General features: G+C 53.0%; 1 protein-coding gene across 1 annotated transcript in view; it reads right to left on the reverse strand.

Annotated features, from left to right (window-relative positions):
* The window catches only part of SLC20A1 (solute carrier family 20 member 1), a 32175-nt gene extending 9383 nt beyond the window's left edge, over positions 1–22792 (reverse strand). Inside the window, exons 1-4 of the mRNA XM_073588679.1 lie at positions 22529–22792; positions 2505–3118; positions 2267–2407; positions 690–775 (exon numbers count right to left, since the gene is read on the reverse strand). Of these exons, the coding sequence (XP_073444780.1) occupies positions 690–775; positions 2267–2407; positions 2505–2853 (576 nt within the window). The 5' untranslated portion in view covers positions 2854–3118; positions 22529–22792. The remainder of the gene's footprint in view (positions 1–689; positions 776–2266; positions 2408–2504; positions 3119–22528) is intronic.
* Positions 22793–23718: the final 926 nt, after the last annotated feature.

The raw sequence follows: 23718 nt of genomic DNA on the forward strand, positions 1-23718 counted from the left end.
GTATAATTAGGTACACAGGACAAATTATATTTACACATCTATATCTCCAAAATTTGGACCAGAATTCCAACAGATCTACATTATAGATATAAGTAATTCACATTTCCACTACATGTCATAAGTGGATCTATAATACAGACACTTGGTGCAATGATGGCAAAATACTGCCATTTCATGCGCTTATACAGTGCATTAGATATAATAAATCACTGTCCCCATTAGGACTCCCGATCTAAATTCCCTATAAGCCTGCCTCCAAGTGTGTGTGTGTGTGTGTGTGTGTGTGTGTGTGTGTGTGTGTGTGTGTGTGTGTGTGTGTGTGTGTGTGTGTGTGTGTGTGTGTGTGTGTGTGAGAATCAGTACGTGGAAGAAACATACAAAAACATGGGAGAACATACAAAGTCCATGCAGACATTGTCCTTGGTGGGATTTAAACCCAGGACCCCAGTGTTGACCATATTGTGCAGCACACGGATTACAATACAACGTTTCATCATATTTTCTGCAGTGTTCTAATTAGTAGACCCTTTCTTGCAATGTTAAGCATACGGCCCATTAAGAGTCCCTAGTACCAGAGACATCTGGATCCAGGTTATGTACTTCTTGTGCTGCAGACTCGTCACTCAAACAACTTCTTTCTGCAGTATATTACACGCTGTAGCAAAAATCTGGAAATCCGGAATCCTTACCTTACGAAGAATGAACATTCTGACGAAGAAAAACAGAAGAGCAGACATGATCCCAGACAACAAAGGGGAGACAAACCAGGACAGCACTAGAGGAAAAAAAAAAAAAAAAAAAAAAAACAGAAAGTTTATTGCACATCTAGATTGTTTTTTTTTTTTTGCTTTTCCTACGTGACTGAAAGGAGTTGTCTGGTCTTACGATACTGGCCACATATCCTCAGTATAAGTGAAATATCAGATTGCTGGGGGTCCGACACCCAGCTCTGATCAGATGTAACAGTGAATGGAGCCAGAAGAGCTCAGCTCCAAACACGTTCTCGTGTCTGTTGCCAAAAATTGCGGCTCCGGTGACTAGGAGCCAAAATACTAGAATGTGAATTGAGCTCAAATTAAAAAAAAATAAAAATCGTAATAATTTGGAAAACCTCGGAGTGGAAATACAACGCAGCTTTACCCTCAGTGAATATTCTTTGTGAAGCCTACAGAATAACATTAGCCCAGACATGAAAGCACAGGCCTGGACAGATTTAAAGGTCATGTGTAGCCGAAGATTAGCAAGCGATTTGCCGGTATGAAATATTTACGAAGATTAGCGCATACAATTATTTTTCCATGAAAGTCGTGTAAATGTCAGGTGAAGATTGCATGTTGACTACTAGTTCCTTCATGAAGTTAATTTTTTACATCTGATGCCATTGTAAAAAGGATAAAACTTTACAGTCTGTCATAAATCATAAATGGAAAGAAACCAACAAAAACTATTCCCAATGCCAATCTAATCTAGCTGTCTGGAAGTTTAGGGATTATTCACCCACAGTATAGGGGCTGCAGAGCCGGAAGCATGATTTGAGATCTGGGGGCTCAAATAGTCAGACCCCCAGTATTCAGCAAGTTATCCTCTATTCTAAAGGGCCTGTTACACATAGCGATATCGCTAGCAATATCGCTACATGTAATACTTACCTCCGAGCGCTGTCTGTCACTGATTGCGCGAGAACGTCCTGGATCATTTCTCGTCGTCAGCTTCCTGCTGGGCTTCCGGTGGCGCCGACGAGCGAAGCGTGGACTCGGGTGGGAGGACGTCAGGATCGCCGCGTCTGACAGGTAAGTAGCGACCCCCGACCCCTGCTATGTCGCTGGTGAGATCTGCCTGTGTGGCAGCTCACTAGCGACCACTTAGCGATGCATATTGTTGTCGGGATCGCTGGTACATCGCTTAGTGTAACGGTAACCTAAGAATGTGACAAAGTTGTTCCCCCCCCCCCTAAAAATGCACCATTCTTCCAGAAGAAAGGCATCACGTAAAATGAGCAGCCATACCACCCAACACACTGCCATAATAACAGAATTTTGAAATATAATGACCCCCAAAACAGGTTAACATTACAAAAAGGGGATGCAAAGTTTCCTGCCAGTCACAAACGGTGCCCTCTTTCACTATCTATGAGCCTCCCCCCACAGTTCACGTGTCCGTATAAAACCGGTACCAGAATACCCAGCATCATGTGATGTCAGTTTCCAAAAATCACTTGGCTCTTGTCACACCCATCTGCCCCCCCCAGTTCTGATCCAAGACTTACCGATGCGAAGCAGCTCGGTCCACTTCACTCCTTCCTGTCCTTTAGCCACCAAAGAGAAGCCGATAGTGGCACCAACGATGCAGTGGGTACCGGAGATTGGCAATTTCAGGAAGGAAGCTGCGAGCTGCCATACAGCAGAACCTGAAATAATGCAACATGGTGCGCTCAGAATACTATAAAGGAGATACATTGTTTTCCTAATACTGGAGACCCCCCTTACATACCCATTCATACTCACCAAACATGGAACTGATGGAACCGGCCATTAGCAGCTCCTGGGTAGAGTTGTACATCGTGACATCGATCAGTCCTTTCCGGATGGTTTCACTCACTTTAGCGCCCAAGAGAACGGATCCGACGGTTTCAAAGATGGATGCCAGGATGCAAGCTTGTCTTAACGTCACCACACCAGAGCCCACAGCCGTGCCAAAGGAGTTTGCTACATCGTTGGCACCGACCGAGAAAGCGAGCACAAAGGCTATGATAAAACCCACTATCAGCAACCAGAGGAAGGCGGACATGGGACTCCCGTCGAGCAGGAGGCCGGGGGTACTGGTAACATCGCTGAAAACAGTTGTCGATTCCATTTTTTTTTTTTTTTGGCTCAATGTGGAATTAAAAAAAATAATATACTATGTAAACAAAAAAATGCGAGGTATGAAAATAATTCAATAAATTACTATAAAAATTAAATATGCAGTAAACTGATTAAGGGCCGAGAGTATCGGTCTAAAGTCTTTGCTATTTGCTCTGTATAGAAATTGGCTTTTTACAGTTCCTTTGGCTCTGGTGGGTTAGAGGTGAAGAAACTTCCATGGTGCAGAAAACAAGGAATCAGGCAGACTCTTCATTCTGTAAGACGAGGAGGAAGGCATTAAACACCGGACAGACTAGGTGTGCGGCAAGTGTCAGACCAATAACTGGAGTGAGGCCGGATCACACGCACAGCCCTTTTTATGGGCATTTGGGCTTTCGTTTGGCATGGCACGGATAGGCGTGTGCTCCGTTTTGGCTTCACTCAGGGCCATATTAGGTATAGGATGTGACTGATGTCGATGAACTGGTGGATTGGGGCTATAAAAGAGCCAATGACCCCAATTTGACAAAAAAAAAAAAAAACCAACAGGCAATTGCATGAGGTTCAAGCCCTTCGTGTGGGAAATTAGAACATCCTGTAATTAACCAATTTCATCATAAAAATGAGAAGCAAATATGTGCCAAGACCGGAGATGCCAGGATAGGCGCCCATGGGGGGGCCTCAGAGCCGTCACACTCAGTCACCCATAGGGGCACATCTCAGTGTCCACCGGACATACATTATACACAAGGCATCCCTGATTTGCACTGTGGGTCAATGATACTACAAAGCGAGAAGGGGGACAGAATCTGAGGAGCCAATCCATACTGGAAAACGGGCAAGATCCAGATGGCCGCGAAATACTGTCCAAGTACGGAGCGCGAGATCCGCATTGTCACGTACGGCCCCCATATATACCACTTCGGCTAGTCTGTATACTTGGGCTGAACGCTGACCTGTGTGGAATAAGGTGTAAGGGTTTGCAAAGTCTTTTTGCTGAGTTTTCAGAACTGAAACTTTTTTGGGAGATTTGGAACGTCTCTGCTCCAAAGAACTGAGCGTGCATATACCCCAACAGATGCCAAAAGGGCACGTCCCCTGGTGTATAGGCACCTATGGGGCTAGATGGGTGTATGGGCAGACATAGCAAGCACAACTATGAACACTATGCCTGCATGGGGGGCATCACCTCCCTCCCTGTCAGATTAAGGGGTCCACCGATCGCCGACCCCATCCCTGGCGCACCTAGAAGAACCAAGTGCCAAAATTGCCACTTGCCAAGCTGCCCATTGGCACTCATTGTAGTACAGTGGGGGATGTAGGATGACAGTCATTGTACGGTTATACGTGGTCACGTTACCTATGCGCCTCCATAACCGCGGCCGCACAACAACTATGAAGAACGTGCAGGAATTATTCCAATCTCTTAATCCCATCAGGAATTTATTTCTTCACGACAAACGCCTCCCACCACTGCCCACCGCCAAGGGACCAACACGTCAATTCAAGCGCGAGATCAAGTCCTCTCCTCCGGAGCCCAGGACCCCCCATACATTTCACCAAGCCAGACCCCCGGGTACATGCAAGAGATCAGCGATCACATGCCATCGTTATGGTGGGACCAGATGGGGCACAACTCCCAGCAAGGGTCTTAAATGGAGACTATCACTTTTATATGCAAAGTCCATTTAACCCCTTCCCATCGCACAGCAGGTGTATGGGGGGGGGGGGGGGGGGGGGTTGTATGGAGGGGCCGGGGAGGGTGCCCGAGTTATACAGCTTGAATCTTCCCTAAACTCTCTAGTGATGTGGCCAATTCTGTGCAGGAAAATGCCGCAAAAACGCACCGTGTGCACACAGCCCAACGCCACGCTCACACAGTCGGTGCTCTCCATCCCTCACCAGAGCAGGAGCCCACATGGGCCCAGTGGTCTCTGCAGTCAGGGCATGCTGGGAGCTGTAGTTCTGGATCCACAGGTTGTAGACCTGGTCTGAACTCTGTAGAGTAGAACTAAAAGTCCCAGCACCTGGAGCCCATGGTAAAATGGAGAGGCCGCCTACTAGCGGGGCAGAGGGGGCACAACCTGGGCACCACCTCCCACAGACCCCAAACCCCGCGGTGTACACGTTACCGCCGGCGCACTACAAAGCTCAGCATACACACAGCAGAAGACTCCTTGCCTCCCGTGTCACCGGCTCAGCCGCACCCACAGCACCGAGCTCCTTACCGAGGACACGGAGGTGGCGGCCGTCTCTCCCGCTGTCACTTCCCGCTCGATTTTGCACAAAGGCGCTAAAGTGACGGAGGAGGAGACAGATGGGCGCCAAACTGAGGGCGTTCAAACAAGCCACTAGTGACGGCGGAGGAGGAGAGAGAGGCGACTGAGCGCGGCCATGTGCAGTGTACACATCCGCCGCCCTGTATACCTCACAGCGCCCCCTGTATACAGCCCCCGACCTGTATGTGCTCGGTATACGGCTCCGCCCGTATATACAGTGTGCAGGCTGCAGCATATACCTCAGTGCCCCCTGTATACAGCCCCGACCTGTATGTGCTCTGTATACTGCTCCACCTGTATATACCGTGTGCAGGCTGCAGCCTATACCTCACAGTGCCCCCTGTATACAGCCCCGACCTGTATGTGCTCGGTATACTGCTCCGCCCGTATATACAGTGTGCAGGCTGCAGCCTATACCTCACAGTGCCCCCTGTATACAGCCCCGACCTGTATGTGCTCGGTATACTGCTCTGCCCGTATATACCATGTGCAGGCTGCAGCCTATACCTCAGTGCCCCCTGTATACAGCCCCGACCTGTATGTGCTCTGTATACTGCTCCGCCCGTATATACAATGTGCAGGCTGCAGCCTATACCTCACAGTGCCCCCTGTATACAGCCCCGACCTGTATGTGCTCGGTATACTGCTCTGCCCGTATATACCATGTGCAGGCTGCAGCCTATACCTCAGTGCCCCCTGTATACAGCCCCGACCTGTATGTGCTCTGTATACTGCTCCGCCCGTATCTACAGTGTGCAGGCTGCAGCCTATACCTCACAGTGCCCCCTGTATACAGCCCCGACCTGTATGTGCTCTGTATACTGCTCTGCCCGTATATACAGTGTGCAGGCTGCAGCCTATACCTCACAGTGCCCCCTGTATACAGCCCCGACCTGTATGTGCTCGGTATACTGCTCCGCCCGTATATACAGTGTGCAGGCTGCAGCCTATACCTCACAGTGCCCCCTGTATACAGCCCCGACCTGTATGTGCTCTGTATACTGCTCCGCCCGTATATACAGTGTGCAGGCTGCAGCCTATACCTCACAGTGCCCCCTGTATACAGCCCCGACCTGTATGTGCTCTGTATACTGCTCTGCCCGTATATACAGTGTGCAGGCTGCAGCCTATACCTCACAGTGCCCCCTGTATACAGCCCCCGACCTGTATGTGCTCGGTATACTGCTCCGCCCGTATATACAGTGTGCAGGCTGCAGCCTATACCTCACAGTGCCCCCTGTATACAGCCCCGACCTGTATGTGCTCTGTATACTGCTCCGCCCGTATATACAGTGTGCAGGCTGCAGCCTATACCTCACAGTGCCCCCTGTATACAGCCCCGACCTGTATGTGCTCTGTATACTGCTCTGCCCGTATATACAGTGTGCAGGCTGCAGCCTATACCTCACAGTGCCCCCTGTATACAGCCCCCGACCTGTATGTGCTCTGTATACTGCTCCGCCCGTATCTACAGTGTGCAGGCTGCAGCCTATACCTCACAGTGCCCCCTGTATACAGCCCCCGACCTGTATGTGCTCTGTATACTGCTCCACCTGTATATACCGTGTGCAGGCTGCAGCCTATACCTCACAGTGCCCCCTGTATACAGCCCCGACCTGTATGTGCTCTGTATACTGCTCCACCTGTATATACCGTGTGCAGGCTGCAGCCTATACCTCACAGTGCCCCCTGTATACAGCCCCGACCTGTATATGCTCGGTATACTGCTCCGCCCGTATATACAGTGTGCAGGCTGCAGCCTATACCTCAGTGCCCCCTGTATACAGCCCCCGACCTGTATGTGCTCTGTATACTGCTCCGCCCGTATATACAGTGTGCAGGCTGCAGCCTATACCTCACAGTGCCCCCTGTATACAGCCCCGACCTGTATGTGCTCTGTATACTGCTCTGCCCGTATATACAGTGTGCAGGCTGCAGCCTATACCTCACAGTGCCCCCTGTATACAGCCCCCGACCTGCATGTGCTCTGTATACTGCTCCGCCCGTATATACAGTGTGCAGGCTGCAGCCTATACCTCACAGTGCCCCCTGTATACAGCCCCGACCTGTATGTGCTCTGTATACTGCTCCACCTGTATATACCGTGTGCAGGCTGCAGCCTATACCTCACAGTGCCCCCTGTATACAGCCCCGACCTGTATATGCTCGGTATACTGCTCCGCCCGTATATACAGTGTGCAGGCTGCAGCCTATACCTCAGTGCCCCCTGTATACAGCCCCCGACCTGTATGTGCTCTGTATACTGCTCCGCCCGTATATACAGTGTGCAGGCTGCAGCCTATACCTCACAGTGCCCCCTGTATACAGCCCCCGACCTGTATGTGCTCGGTATACTGCTCCGCCCGTATATACAGTGTGCAGGCTGCAGCCTATACCTCACAGTGCCCCCTGTATACAGCCCCCGACCTGTATGTGCTCGGTATACTGCTCTGCCCGTATATACAGTGTGCAGGCTGCAGCATATACCTCACAGTGCCCCCTGTATACAGCCCCGACCTGTATATGCTCTGTATACTGCTCTGCCCGTATCTACAGTGTGCAGGCTGCAGCCTATACCTCAGTGCCCCCTGTATACAGCCCCGACCTGTATATGCTCTGTATACTGCTCCGCCCGTATCTACAGTGTGCAGGCTGCAGCCTATACCTCAGTGCCCCCTGTATACAGCCCCCGACCTGTATATGCTCGGTATACTGCTGCCTGTATATACAATGTGCAGGCTGCAGCCTATACCTCAGTGACCCCTGTATACAGCCCCCGACCTGTATATGCTCGGTATACTGCTGCCTGTATATACAATGTGCAGGCTGCAGCCTATACCTCAGTGCCCCCTGTATACAGCCCCCGACCTGTATATGCTCTGTATACTGCTCTGCCTGTATATACAGTGTGCAGGCTGCAGCCTATCGACCTCACAGTGCCCCCTGTATACAGCCCCCGACCTGTATATGCTCTGTATACTGCTCCGCCCGTATCTACAGTGTGCAGGCTGCAGCCTATACCTCAGTGCCCCCTGTATACAGCCCCCGACCTGTATATGCTCGGTATACTGCTGCCTGTATATACAATGTGCAGGCTGCAGCCTATACCTCAGTGCCCCCTGTATACAGCCCCGACCTGTATATGCTCTGTATACTGCTCCGCCCGTATCTACAGTGTGCAGGCTGCAGCCTATACCTCAGTGCCCCCTGTATACAGCCCCCGACCTGTATATGCTCGGTATACTGCTGCCTGTATATACAATGTGCAGGCTGCAGCCTATACCTCAGTGCCCCCTGTATACAGCCCCGACCTGTATATGCTCTGTATACTGCTCCGCCCGTATCTACAGTGTGCAGGCTGCAGCCTATACCTCAGTGCCCCCTGTATACAGCCCCCGACCTGTATATGCTCGGTATACTGCTGCCTGTATATACAATGTGCAGGCTGCAGCCTATACCTCAGTGCCCCCTGTATACAGCCCCCGACCTGTATATGCTCGGTATACTGCTGCCTGTATATACAATGTGCAGGCTGCAGCATATACAGTGGGGAAAAAAAGTATTTAGTCAGTCAGCAATAGTGCAAGTTCCACCACTTAAAAAGATGAGAGGCGTCTGTAATTTACATAATAGGTAGACCTCAACTATGGGAGACAAACTGAGAAAAAAAAAAATCCAGAAAATCACATTGTCTGTTTTTTTTTTTTCATTTTATTTGCATATTATGGTGGAAAATAAGTATTTGGTCAGAAACAAGCAATCAAGATTTCTGGCTCTCACAGACCTGTAACAACTTCTTTAAGAGTCTCCTCTTTCCTCCACTCATTACCTGTAGTAATGGCACCTGTTTAAACTTGATATCAGTATAAAAAGACACCTGTGCACACCCTCAAACAGTCTGACTCCAAACTCCACTATGGTGAAGACCAAAGAGCTGTCAAAGGACACCAGAAACAAAATTGTAGCCCTGCACCAGGCTGGGAAGACTGAATCTGCAATAGCCAACCAGCTTGGAGTGAAGAAATCAACTGTGGGAGCAATAATTAGAAAATGGAAGACATACAAGACCACTGGTAATCTCCCTCGATCTGGTGCTCCACGCAAAATCCCACCCTGTGGGGTCAGAATGATCACAAGAACGGTGAGCAAAAATCCCAGAACCACGCGGGGGGGACCTAGTGAATGAACTGCAGAGAGCTGGGACCAATGTAACAAGGCCTACCATAAGTAACACACTACGCCACCATGGACTCAGATCCTGCAGTGCCAGACGTGTCCCACTGCTTAAGCCTGTACATGTCCGGGCCCGTCTGAAGTTTGCTAGAGAGCATTTGGATGATCCAGAGGAGTTTTGGGAGAATGTCCTATGGTCTGATGAAACCAAACTGGAACTGTTTGGTAGAAACACAACTTGTCGTGTTTGGAGGAAAAAGAATACTGAGTTGCATCCATCAAACACCATACCTACTGTAAAGCATGGTGGTGGAAACATCATGCTTTGGGGCTGTTTCTCTGCAAAGGGGCCAGGACGACTGATCCGGGTACATGAAAGAATGAATGGGGCCATGTATCGTGAGATTTTGAGTGCAAACCTCCTTCCATCAGCAAGGGCATTGAAGATGAAACGTGGCTGAGTCTTTCAACATGACAATGATCCAAAGCACACCGCCAGGGCAACGAAGGAGTGGCTTCGTAAGAAGCATTTCAAGGTCCTGGAGTGGCCTAGCCAGTCTCCAGATCTCAACCCTATAGAAAACCTTTGGAGGGAGTTGAAAGTCCGTGTTGCCAAGCGAAAAGCCAAAAACATCACTGCTCTAGAGGAGATCTGCATGGAGGAATGGGCCAACATACCAACAACAGTGTGTGGCAACCTTGTGAAGACTTACAGAAAACGTTTGACCTCTGTCATTGCCAACAAAGGATATATCACAAAGTATTGAGATGAAATTTTGTTTCTGACCAAATACTTATTTTCCACCATAATATGCAAATAAAATGAAAACAAAACAGACAATGTGATTTTCTGGATTTTTTTTCTCAGTTTGTCTCCCATAGTTGAGGTCTACCTATGATGTAAATTACAGACGCCTCTCATCTTTTTAAGTGGTGGAACTTGCACTATTGCTGACTGACTAAATACTTTTTTCCCCACTGTACCTCACAGTGCCCCCTGTTTACAGCCCCCGACCTGTATGTGCTCTGTATACTGCTCTGCCCGTATATACAGTGTGCAGGCTGCAGCCTATACCTCACAGTGCCCCCTGTATACAGCCCCCGACCTGTATGTGCTCGGTATACTGCTGCCTGTATATACAATGTGCAGGCTGCAGCCTATACCTCACAGTGCCCCCTGTATACAGTACCCGACCTGTATGTGCTCTGTATACTGCTCTGCCTGTATATACCGTGTGCAGGCTGCAGCCTATACCTCACAGTGCCCCCCTGTATACAGCCCCCGACCTGTATGTGCTCGGTATACTGCTCCGCCCGTATATACAGTGTGCAGGCTGCAGCCTATACCTCACAGCGCCCCCTGTATACAGCCCCCGACCTGTATGTGCTCGGTATACTGCTGCCTGTATATACAATGTGCAGGCTGCAGCATATACCTCACAGTGCCCCCTGTACACAGCCCCCGACCTGTATCTGCTCTGCCCGTATATACCGTGTGCAGGCTGCAGCCTATACCTCACAGTGCCCCCTGTATACAGCCCCCCAACCTGTATGTGCTCTGTATACTGCTCTGCCCGTATATACCATGTGCAGGCTGCAGCCTATACCTCAGTGCCCCCTGTATACAGCCCCCGACCTGTATGTGCTCTGTATACACCATGTGCAGCCTATACCTCACAGTGCCCCCTGTATACAGCTCCTGACCTATATATGCTCTGTATACTTCTCTGCCCGTATATACAGTGTGCAGGCTGCAGCCTATACCTCAGTGCCCCCTGTATACAGCCCCCAACCTGTATGTGCTCTGTATACACCATGTGCAGCCTATACCTCACAGTGCCCCCTGTATACAGCACCCAACCTGTATATGCTCTGTATACTGCTCTGCCTGTATATACCGTGTGCAGGCTGCAGCCTATACCACAGTGCCCCCTGTATACAGCCCCATCCTGTATGTGCTCGGTATACTGCTCCGCCCGTATATACAGTGAGCAGCCTATACCTCACAGTGCCCCCTGTATACAGCCCCCGACCTGTATGTGCTCTGTATACTGCTCTGCCTGTATATACCGTGTGCAGGCTGCAGCCTATACCACAGTGCCCCCTGTATACAGCCCCGACCTGTATGTGCTCGGTATACTGCTCCGCCCGTATATGCTGTGTGCAGCCTATTCCTCACAGTGCCCCCTGTATACAGCCCCGACCTGTATGTGCTCGGTATACTGCTCCGCCCGTATATGCTGTGTGCAGCCTATTCCTCACAGTGCCCCCTGTATACAGCCCCCGACCTGTATGTGCCCTGTATACTGCTTTGCCTGTATATACCGTGTGCAGGCTGCAGCCTATACCTCACAATACCCCCTGTATACAGCCCCCGACCTGTATGTGCTCTGTATACTGCTCTGCCTGTATATACAGTGTGCAGGCTGCAGCATATACCTCAGTGTCCCCTGTATACAGCACCCAACCTGTATGTCCTCTGTATACTGCTCTGCCTGTATATACCGTGTGCAGGCTGCAGCCTATACCACAGAGCCCCCTGTATACAGCCCCCGACCTGTATGTGCTCTGTATACTGCTCTGCCTGTATATACCGTGTGCAGGCTGCAGCCTATACCACAGAGCCCCCTGTATACCTCCTCAGTACGCCACACCAGCAGTATACACAGCATATAGCGATACAATACGACCCCTAGTTGTACACCTCCTGAGGGGCAGCCTGTAACCACACAACCTGCCGCCATTACCTCACTTTTCAGCCCCTGCAATAGTTTTTGCTCCCTTATCTGTGTATCACATGTACAAGTGTCAGCAGACTACAGCTCTGTGCATGGGTATATACTAATCAGTGGGGCAGTGTATATACAGTGTACACTCCACACACACACACACCGTGTACACTCCCCCCCCCCCCCACACACACACACCGTGTACACTCCCCCCCCCCACACACACACACCGTGTACACTCCCCCCCCCCACACACACACACCGTGTACACTCCCCCCCCCCCCACACACACACACCGTGTACACTCCCCCCCCCCCACACACACACACCGTGTACACTCCCCCCCCCCCCCACACACACACCGTGTACACTCCCCCCCACACACACACCGTGTACACTCCCCCCACACACACACCGTGTACACTCCCCCCACACACACCGTGTACACTCCCCCCACACACACCGTGTACACTCCCCCCACACACACCGTGTACACTCCCCCACACACACCGTGTACACTCCCCCACACACACCGTGTACACTCCCCCACACACACCGTGTACACTCCCCCACACACACCGTGTACACTCCCCCACACACACCGTGTACACTCCCCCACACACACCGTGTACACTCCCCCACACACACCGTGTACACTCCCCCACACACACCGTGTACACTCCCCCACACACACCGTGTACACCCCCCCCCCCACACACACACCGTGTACACCCCCCCCCCACACACACACCGTGTACACCCCCCCCCCACACACACCGTGTACACCCCCCCCCCCCCCACACACACCGTGTACACCCCCCCCCCCCACACACACCGTGTACACCCCCCCCCCCCCACACACACCGTGTACACCCCCCCCCCCCACACACACACACCGTGTACACCCCCCCCCACACACCCCCCCCCCCACACACCCCTCGTGTACACCCCCCCCACACACACCCCCCCCCCCCACACACCCCTCGTGTACACCCCCCCCCACACACCCCCCCCCCCCACACACCCCTCGTGTACACCCCCCCCCACACACCCCTCGTGTACACCCCCCCCCCACACACCCCTCGTGTACACCCCCCCCCCACACCCCCCTCGTGTACACCCCCCCCCCACACCCCTCGTGTACACTCCCCCCCACACACACACCGTGTACACTCCCCCCCACACACACACCGTGTACACTCCCCCCCCACACACACACCGTGTACACTCCCCCCCCCACACACACCGTGTACACTCCCCCCCCCACACACACCGTGTACACTCCCCCCCCCACACACACCGTGTACACTCCCCCCCCCCACACACACCGTGTACACTCCCCCCCCCCACACACACCGTGTACACTCCCCCCCCCACACACACCGTGTACACTCCCCCACACACACCGTGTACACTCCCCCACACACACACCGTGTACACTCCCCCCACACACACACACCGTGTACACTCCCCCCACACACACACACCGTGTACACTCCCCCCCACACACACACCGTGTACACTCCCCCCCACACACACACCGTGTACACTCCCCCCCACACACACACCGTGTACACTCCCCCCCACACACACACCGTGTACACTCCCCCCCACACACACACCGTGTACACTCCCCCCCCCCACACACACCGTGTACACTCCCCCCCCCCCACACACACCGTGTACACTCCCCCCCCCCCACACACACCGTGTACACTCCCCCCCACACACACACCGTGTACACTCCCCCCCCCCACACACACCGTGTACACTCCCCCCCCCCCCACACACACCGTGTACACTCCCCCCCCCCCACACACACCGTGTACACTCCCCCCCCCCCCACACACACCGTGTACACTCCCCCCCCCCCACACACACCGTGTACACTCCCCCCCCCCACACACACCGTGTACACTCCCCCCCCCCCACACACACCGTGTACACTCCCCCCCCCCCACACACACCGTGTACACTCCCCCCCCCCACACACACCGTGTACACTCCCCCCCCCCCACACACACCGTGTACACTCCCCCCCCCCCCACACACACCGTGTACACTCCCCCCCCCCCACACACACCGTGTACACTCCCCCCCCCCCACACACACCGTGTACACTCCCCCCCCCCCCACACACACCGTGTACACTCCCCCCACACACACACCGTGTACACTCCCCCACACACACACCGTGTACACTCCCCCACACACACACCGTGTACACTCCCCCACACACACACCGTGTACACTCCCCCACACACACACCGTGTACACTCCCCCACACACACACCGTGTACACTCCCCCACACACACACCGTGTACACTCCCCCACACACACACCGTGTACACTCCCCCACACACACACCGTGTACACTCCCCCACACACACACCGTGTACACTCCCCCACACACACACCCCTCATATGTCTTCCTCCTGCCCTACAGTTAAAGGCGCTCCCAGCTATATGTACCAGGTCTGTGTTCCTTAGACATCTCCTCTATACCCGAATCTGTATATCCTACATACACCCTCATAACTTTACACCCCCTGGCAGAGATCTGCCTCCCGTATGATGTGCTCCTCACTGGAGATCCATACATCCATAAGTCTCAGTAGGACATACAGTATGAAGAACTGCACATGGGCCAGACTCACATCTGCTGAAGTGTCAGCTATACTCCGGCCATTACTGCTATATACACTTTTCCCCCCCTTTTATAACAAAGTCCTTTTTGTCTCCCCTAACTCCCTTTTACTGGTTCAGACGGGCCCACCTCCCTGGATTTCCACATCAACCCTGTGGGGAGGTGCAGGCGATGTGTCTAGAGGAGTTCCCAAAATACCCACAAGATCCATCACTGCAGACGCGCATACACACAACGCGACTTCACACTTCCATTATAGGGGCGGGGGGCTTTTATACCTTTGGAGACAAGTCAGGATAATCAATTACAATTTTTCGTAGAGAAAAGCGCTCAGTGTGCCAACCATAACAAAACTGGGCAACAGTCTTTTTTAAACACTACCCACTGCCCCATTTTCATCTATGGGATCACCGCCACTACGTGCAGATTTTTGCAAGGCAGGAGTATACAGCCAACAGAGTAGCCCGCTGCCTGCATTTACACCCTCCAACCAGCCCCAACCCCCCTATTTTGATTGACAGCTCTGATTTGATAGAAACACAAATGGTATAGATTGAAAACAAGCAGGGGGTGAGGAAGGTGCACTTAAAGGTTTGTCCCCGCCATGGTGCACCGAGCGCCTGCGCTTAGTTTGAACAGTCGTTCTGTGCGGACAGAGTCCCTTTAAGAGGAGTCCAAATCCCAATTCTGCAGGCAGAACCTTTACTGCCCATCAGTGACTTGGCATACACAGCGCTCCTGTGAAGACACTGGGTAGCCAAGGCGACTTTTCAGAACCCCAGCGCCTCAGATCCGCACATTCTGTTCCACAAGTAACAGTTCCCCTTTCCTAGAGTCCTACTTCCAATAAATGTGCGACATTGTTGCATAATCCCCACAAGCAACCTAGCCCCTGGCATCTCACAGCCATCATTACTGCTGTGGCACCGGCCAAGTCCGCCCTACACCATGTAATAAACATAATTAACTTGCGCTGAACCCATCCCTGCCAATCTGGAGTTATGAGGGCAATCAAGGTGGCACATCTCTGCCAAGATGATGAAAAAAGATATTTATGAGGATTATTTCAGCCATATGCACAGATCAGAAATCATCAACACAAGATTCTGGAAATCACAACCAAGATCCAGGCAGGTCCTATGTAGGGTACAAAGGGTCAGTGACCGCACCTTTATCCCAGACACCTACCGAAATGTCAGAACATGTATAGCTATCTAAGACTAGGGCCGTACAAATTGTGGCAACACACTGGGGCTCACCGCAGCCGCGACAGTCACAAACGTTCCAAATTGCTTTTATTTTAAGGGTATATTTTTGGGGGTGGAGAGCGGTTTGCAAATTGCACATGACTCACTTGCCATAGACTTCAATACGAATCTGCGGCTTGCCTTAAGAGGGGTTGTGTAATGAAAGCAAATTATTACCTATCCATGGGGTAGATGACTTATCGATCAGTGGGGGTCCGATGGCTGGGACCCCACCAGGCAGAAGATATTTTACCCCAAATTACCATATGAAGTGGCGGGCATCAGATCAGCTGCTCCATTTCGTAATGGGAGTAAAAATTCAGAGTGCAGCGGGACAGCGGCAGGCGAGTGCAGCGGGACAGCGGCAGGCGAGTGCAGCGGGACAGCGGCAGGCGAGTGCAGCGGGACAGCGGCAGGCGAGTGCAGCGGGACAGCGGCAGGCGAGTGCAGCGGGACAGCGGCAGGCGAGTAATAAAAGGAGCTGTGGTCAGCTTTAAAATAGTTGGGCGACAGCAAGTTGCACAAATTTGATTTTTTAGACATGTGACTTGTGTTGAGTGGGTTTCACTTTGTAGCCCCCCCCCCCCACCCTAGATGTTGCAGCTTAATTACCACCTGCCTAATGTTAATGTTCACAGTTTAGCTGTGCGGCCACTTAACAGTATAGCAGGGAATTAGGAATTCATTTTCAATGGTGCAGCAGAAAGTCAGTGTGACATTTAGGAGGCGGCTTCTTGACAGATGACGAGCGCCATTTGTGATCCCATCTAATGTCTTCTAGTAACAATGAATCGTTAACATTCATACGTTATATAGTATGGGGTCCAATTTTGGATTTCTTTTTGCACACCCAGACAAATAGACATATGAAATAGGAAAGACTAGGGCATGATACAACTCTCCCCCCCCACCAATACCAGGGGGCAGGAGCAGCTTTCAGAGTGGGTGAGGTGAACAACATGGGTCCAAATAAAGGCCGGGTTCGGACAGCGCTTGGGCTGAAAATCTGGTCATGTGATCGTAGCGAGTTATGGGGCCCTTACCAACCACCAAAGCAATAGTAGACTTGACTGTACTACCCAGGGGCCCCACCAACACCCCCTCTATACTGACATTATCATTCAGTGGGGCTGATCATTGGCTTTTCAGTCAGGGCTGTGGAGTCGGAGCCATGGAAATTGAGGAGTCGGAGGCTTGGCTTACCTACTCCACAGCCCTATTTCCACGTCAGGACGTCAGACGAGGGTCACAGAATGCCAACATGCGTTTGGGACCTGGATTACCGCTGCATGCATGTTGGCAGATAGCGGCGCCTGCAGCTATTGAGAAAGATCCCCACTCCCAGCAGCTGCACGCTCGGCGACCTAGGTGAGGCTATTGGTAGGATGACTCGCGCTCTGCATGGCCGAGCATGTACGAGCAGGGAATTGGCATGTGTCATGTTGCACCACGCAGACCTCAGCATGCAGCGGGGACACCGTGTGCTGCTGGGTGGACTCGGACAAGGTGACTCACTCCTGCTGACGACATTTCCTCCATTGCACAAAGAAGCAACCGGCTGAGTCTGGATGCCCCATTACTCACAAGCAGCGCCCCCCTCCCATACCGATCACTAGATGCCTCTCCCAAGGCCAAGACCATGTGACTCAGACAAAGGGGGCAGCTGGGACAGTACAGCGCTAATTAATCACATTACTGTGTGCACAGCAGGACGGTGAAAGTGCCCTTCAGTAGAGGGAGAGTCTGCAGCAGAAGGACAGGGGCGCTGGCTGTGCACATCCACCACCCAGCAGAGGACATGGCTGAACTTGGCTGCAAGGCCAGATGACCCAACTCCAGTCACTCACCCAGCGGGCTTTGGACCCCGGGGCAGATCTATTTAGTTCCCTTTTGGGATGTTTGACCCAGTGGATCAACAATTCGGATCAGGCAGGAAGGTTGGCACTCTTGGGGCGGACTGGATCATGCCTTGTGGTTGTATATAGAACCCTTCCCTTTGTCTTTTCCCTCGACAGATTGTAACAGCTACGGAACACCGACCGTTACGGAGAATTGCAGATCGGAGCAGCAGGGGTTAACGGCCGACAGGATTCCAAGTCACAAGCTACTGGTTAAAATATAACCTGCAATCACAAGGAGGAACCATGAAATACCCACCGCTATCAGACAGATAATGGCCGTCTACAGAGCCGCACAGCTACAATAAACAGTTATTAGCAATGGCCGCCAGGGTGGAAGTCTAACGGGCATCATCAGGGAACTGGAGCCCACGCTGCGCCCAGGGTCCCAGGCGACAGTCACCCAACTTCTGCCACCATGAGGTCACAGGAGCCATATCGGGACCTCAGTCACAATGGGGGGGTACAGATACAGCTGCCACTAGTCAGATTTCCATGGACAGTTAGAGGGGCACTCGGTAGGAAGATGTTCTATCCCTGATCCACAGGAGAGATCGATGGTCGGACCCCCACTGATCTAGAACAGAGCACTTATCCCCCCCGCCCCCCCCTTAAGGATGGAGTAGTGGTGCACACGCTGGACCACCGCTCCGTACATTCTCTATGGGGCTGCTGGAGAAAGCGGAGCACGGCACTGTGCCCCCAGAAAATGAATGGAGCAGTGGTCCGCACACCGTCATAAGAGGAATTAAAGTTCCTCGTTCAGCCGAAAAGAGATCACCCAACCAATATACCCCTGTATGGTGGACGCCCCAGGACCAGAGTATGACAGCCGGGGGTCTGGATGCTGGGACCCTCACTAGTCAAAGTCCATTGTGTGGATGGAGCAGTAGGGGGGCCTGCGAGACCATTACTTAACTCTAGGGAATAAATCCCACAGAAGTCAATCAAGTGGCGGTCCAGCATTTAGTCACACAGGGGGCTACGGCAAAGGGAGCTGTGGGGGTCCCAGTAATTTGTGGGAGGCTTATAAAGAAAATAAATGGACATGTCAACCTCCTACAGCCCGACCACTGTCAGAGAAGTCCGGACTCGCCCGTTACCTGTATAACTCCCGAGTATTCCTCACTACCCGCACTCCCCACAAGATTTAGCAGATGTGATGTGAGCCCAAAAATGAGCAGGAAGGGGTTAAGTAGGAGAAACAAAGCCGATCAGCCACCTACAGTCAGAGGAAGGAGCCTTCCAGATAACGCAACCCCCGTTACACGCCCAGCAGACTCCCCATTACTGTCACAGACCACCGTGACGCCCAGATATCCCACTACGGGAAGACAGGAATCAGCAGAGCCCCCTTAGGGGACACCGTGCTCCGGGGATCATCCCACAGCGGCCCCTCCAGTAATCCCTGCTCAGGACGACACCACGCCTGCAGCCAGACAGCTGGCAGATCACACGGAGGCGCAAGGGCTGCTGACCGCACCTGCACCAGGGGGCACTGCCAGCAGATACAGGGGGCGCTACAGTCACAGGGCAGCCACACATATATACAGGAGGGGAGAGAGTCACCACTGGAATCCCCAGAGACCCCCAATACCAAGTAGGACGGGGGCTACAGAGGTAAACTCAACTGAACATAATACACTACGGGGGGCCACCATGTATGCTATTAGGGGGCACACTACACTATAGGGGGCCCACCATGCTATGCTATTAGGGGGGCACACTACACTATGGAGGGCCCCCATGCTATGCTATTGGGGGGTACACTACACTATGGGGGGCCCACCATGCTATGCTATTAGGGGGGGCACACTACACTATGGAGGGCCCCCATGCTATGCTATTGGGGGGTACACTACACTATGGGGGGCCACCATGCTATGCTATTAGGGGGGCACACTACACTATGGGGGCCCAACATGCTATTAGGGGGGCACACTACACTATGGGGGGCCCACCATGCTATGCTATTAGGGGGGCACACTACACTATGGGGGGCCCACCATGCTATGCTATTAGGGGGGCACACTACACTATGGGGGCCCACCATACTATGCTATTAGGGGGGGCAGACTACACTATACGGGGGCCACCATGCTATGCTACGAGGGGGGCACAATACACTATGGGGGGCCCACCATGCTATTAGGGGGCACTACACTATGGGGGGCCCACCATGCTATGCTATTAGGGGGGGCACACTACACTATGGGGGGCCCACCATGCTATGCTATTAGGGGGCACACTACACTATGGGGGGCCCACCATACTATGCTATTAGGGGGGGCAGACTACACTATGGAGGGTCCCCATGCTATGCTATTAGGGGGGGGGGCACACTACACTATACGGGGGCCACCATGCTATGCTATGAGGGGGGCACACTACACTATGGGGGGCCCCCATGCTATGCTATTAGGGGGGGCACACTACACTATGGGGGGCCCACCATGCTATGCTATTAGGGGGGGCACACTACACTATGGGGGCCCACCATGCTATTAGGGGGGGCACACTACACTATGGGGGGCACACTACACTATGGGGGGCCCACCATGCTATGCTATTGGCGGGTACACTACACTATGGGGGGCCCACCATGCTATTGCGTGGGGTCACACTACACTATGGGGGGCCCACCATGCTATTAGGGGGGCACACTACACTATGGGGGGCCCACCATGCTATTAGGGGGGCACACTACACTATGGGGGGCCCACCATGCTATGCTATTAGGGGGGGCACACTACACTATGGGGGGCCCACCATACTATGCTATTAGGGGGGGCACACTACACTATGGGGGGCCCACCATACTATGCTATTAGGGGGGGCACACTACACTATGGAGGGTCCCCATGCTATGCTATTAGGGGGGGCACACTACACTATATGGGGGCCACCATGCTATGCTACGAGGGGGGCACACTACACTATGGGGGGGACCCCCATGCTATGCTATTAGGGGGGGCACACTACACTATGGAGGGCCACCATGCTATGCTATTAAGGGGGCCACACTACACTATGGAGGGCCACCATGCTATGCTATCAGGGGGGCACACTACACTATGGAGGGCCACCATGCTATGCTATTAGGGGGGGCACACTACACTATGGAGGGCCACCATGCTATGCTATTAGGGGGGGCACACTACACTATGGAGGGCCACCATGCTATGCTATTAAGGGGGGCACACTACACTATGGGGGGCCACCATGCTATGCTACTAAGGGGACACACTACACTATGGGGGGCCCCACCATGCTATGCTATTAGGGGGGCACACCATGCTATGCTACTAGGGGGGCACACTACACTATGGGGGGCCCACCATGCTATGCTTTTAGGGGGGCACACTACACAATGGGGGGCCACCATGCTATGCTACTAAGGGGGGCACACTACACTATGGGGGGGACCACCATGCTATGCTACTAGGGGGGCGCCACCATGCTATGCTATTAGGGGGCACACTAAACTATGGGGGGGCCACCATGCTATGCTACCAGGGTGGCACACTACACTAGGGGGGGCCACCATGCTATGCTATTAGGAGGCACACTACACTATGGGGGGGGCCACCATGCTATGCTATTAGGGGGGCACACTAGACTATGGGGGGGAGCACCATGCTATGCTACTAGGGGGGCACACCATACTATGCTATTAGGGGGGCACACTACACTATGGGGGGCCCACCATACTATGCTATTAGGGGGGCACACTACACTATGGGGGGGGGGAACACCATGCTATGCTACTAGGGGGGCACACTACACTATGGGGGGCCCACCATGCTATGCTTTTAGGGGGGCACACTACACAATGGGGGGCCACCATGCTATGCTACTAGGGGGGGCACACTACACTATGGGGGGCCACCATGCTATGCTACTAGGGGGGGCACACTACACTATGGGGGGCCACCATGCTATGCTACTAGGGGGGCACCACCATGCTATTAGGGGGCACACTACACTATGGGGGGGGGCCACCATGCTATGCTACCAGGGTGGCACACTACACTAGGAGGGCCACCATGCTATGCTATTAGGGGGCACACTACACTATGGGGGGGGCCACCATGCTATGCTATTAGGGGGGCACACTAGACTATGGGGGGGGAGCACCATGCTATGCTACTAGGGGGCACACTAGACTATGGGGGGCCCACCATACTATGCTACTGGGGGGGCACACTACACTATGGGGGGCCACCATGCTATGCTATTAGGGGGCACACTACACTAGGGGGGGCCACCATGCTATGCTATTAGGGGGCACACTACACTATGGGGGGGGGGGCCACCATGCTATGCTACCAGGGGGGCACACTACACTAGGGGGGGGCACCATGCTATGCTACTAGGGGGGCCACCATGCTATGCTACTAGGGGGGCACACTACACTATGCGGGGGCCACCATGCTATGCTATTAGGGGGGGCACACTACACGATGCTATTAAGAGGCCTCACAACAACGCTCAGGACAGTGGATGGTGGAGATACCGCACAGGTGTGACCTGCAGCCGGCACATCAAGGACCGTACATACAGATGCCATAGTAGCGGCCTATAGCCGTCTATACCTGTCCAGTCTGTATCTGCGGGCAGCGCTCGTCACCGAGCAGCGGACTCTCCGCACACGGCAGGCGGTGCGGGGGACATAGGGGCAGCATCCCCCGTATAACGCGCGGCCACTCACCACTGTGTGTCCGGTAGGTGCCGCTCCGCGTCCTCGCAGTCGGTGAAGATGCCGGCTGTCAGATCTGCCTAAGCGCCATATTAAGAGCCGTGACCTCGTGTGCGCAATATAAGATCCCAGAGGGGGAGGAGCCTGCGCCCCGCCCAGCCGTCAGTCACTCCGCCCCAGCCCCCGGGCACCGCTCGGTCGGAGGCGGGAATTACCGGCTGCACTCATCTTACGGAGCTAAGCAGCGGCAGAAGGAGGGAAAAAGCGGCGGTACCGGGGGAGGAGAGAGCTGGGGACACCGAGTACCGCCGGGCGAGGACAGACCACGCCCACAGAGAAGCCTGATTGGAGGCTGGCAGGGGTGGTGGTTGACGTCATTGGTGACGTCACCAGTGGGGGTGAGGAATGTGTGCGGTCAGGGGGCGCGGGGCTGCGGAGCCCGGAACTCCCCTCTAGATCCGAGACACCACTACTGGCAGTAACACGGAGTTATACTGGTTATATAGAGATAATGGCCTGCACTGATCATGGAGGATGTAACACGGTGTTATACTGGTTATATAGAGATAATGGCTGCACTGATCATGGAGGATGTAACACGGTGTTATACTGGTTATATAGAGATAATGGCTGCACTGATCATGGAGGATGTAACACGGTGTTATACTGGTTATATAGAGATAATGGCTGCACTGATCATGGAGGATGTAACACGGTGTTATACTGGTTATATAGAGATAATGGCTGCACTGATCATGGAGGATGTAACACGGAGTTATACTGGTTATATAGAGATAATGGCTGCACTGATCATGGAGGATGTAACACGGTGTTATACTGGTTATATAGAGATAATGGCCTGCACTGATCATGGAGGATGTAACACGGTGTTATACTGGTTATATAGAGATAATGGCTGCACTGATCATGGAGGATGTAACACTGTGTTATACTGGTTATATAGAGATAATGGCTGCACTGATCATGGAGGATGTAACACGGTGTTATACCGGTTATATAGAGATAATGGCTGCACTGATCATGGAGGATGTAACACGGAGTTATACTGGTTATATAGAGATAATGGCCTGCACTGATCATGGAGGATGTAACACGGTGTTATACTGGTTATATAGAGATAATGGCTGCACTGATCATGGAGGATGTAACACGGTGTTATACCGGTTATATAGAGATAATGG

The sequence above is a fragment of the Dendrobates tinctorius genome, unplaced genomic scaffold (genome assembly GCF_039654945.1).
Source record: "Dendrobates tinctorius isolate UK_male_01 unplaced genomic scaffold, ASM3965494v1 ptg000104l, whole genome shotgun sequence".
NCBI lineage: Eukaryota > Metazoa > Chordata > Amphibia > Anura > Dendrobatidae > Dendrobates > Dendrobates tinctorius.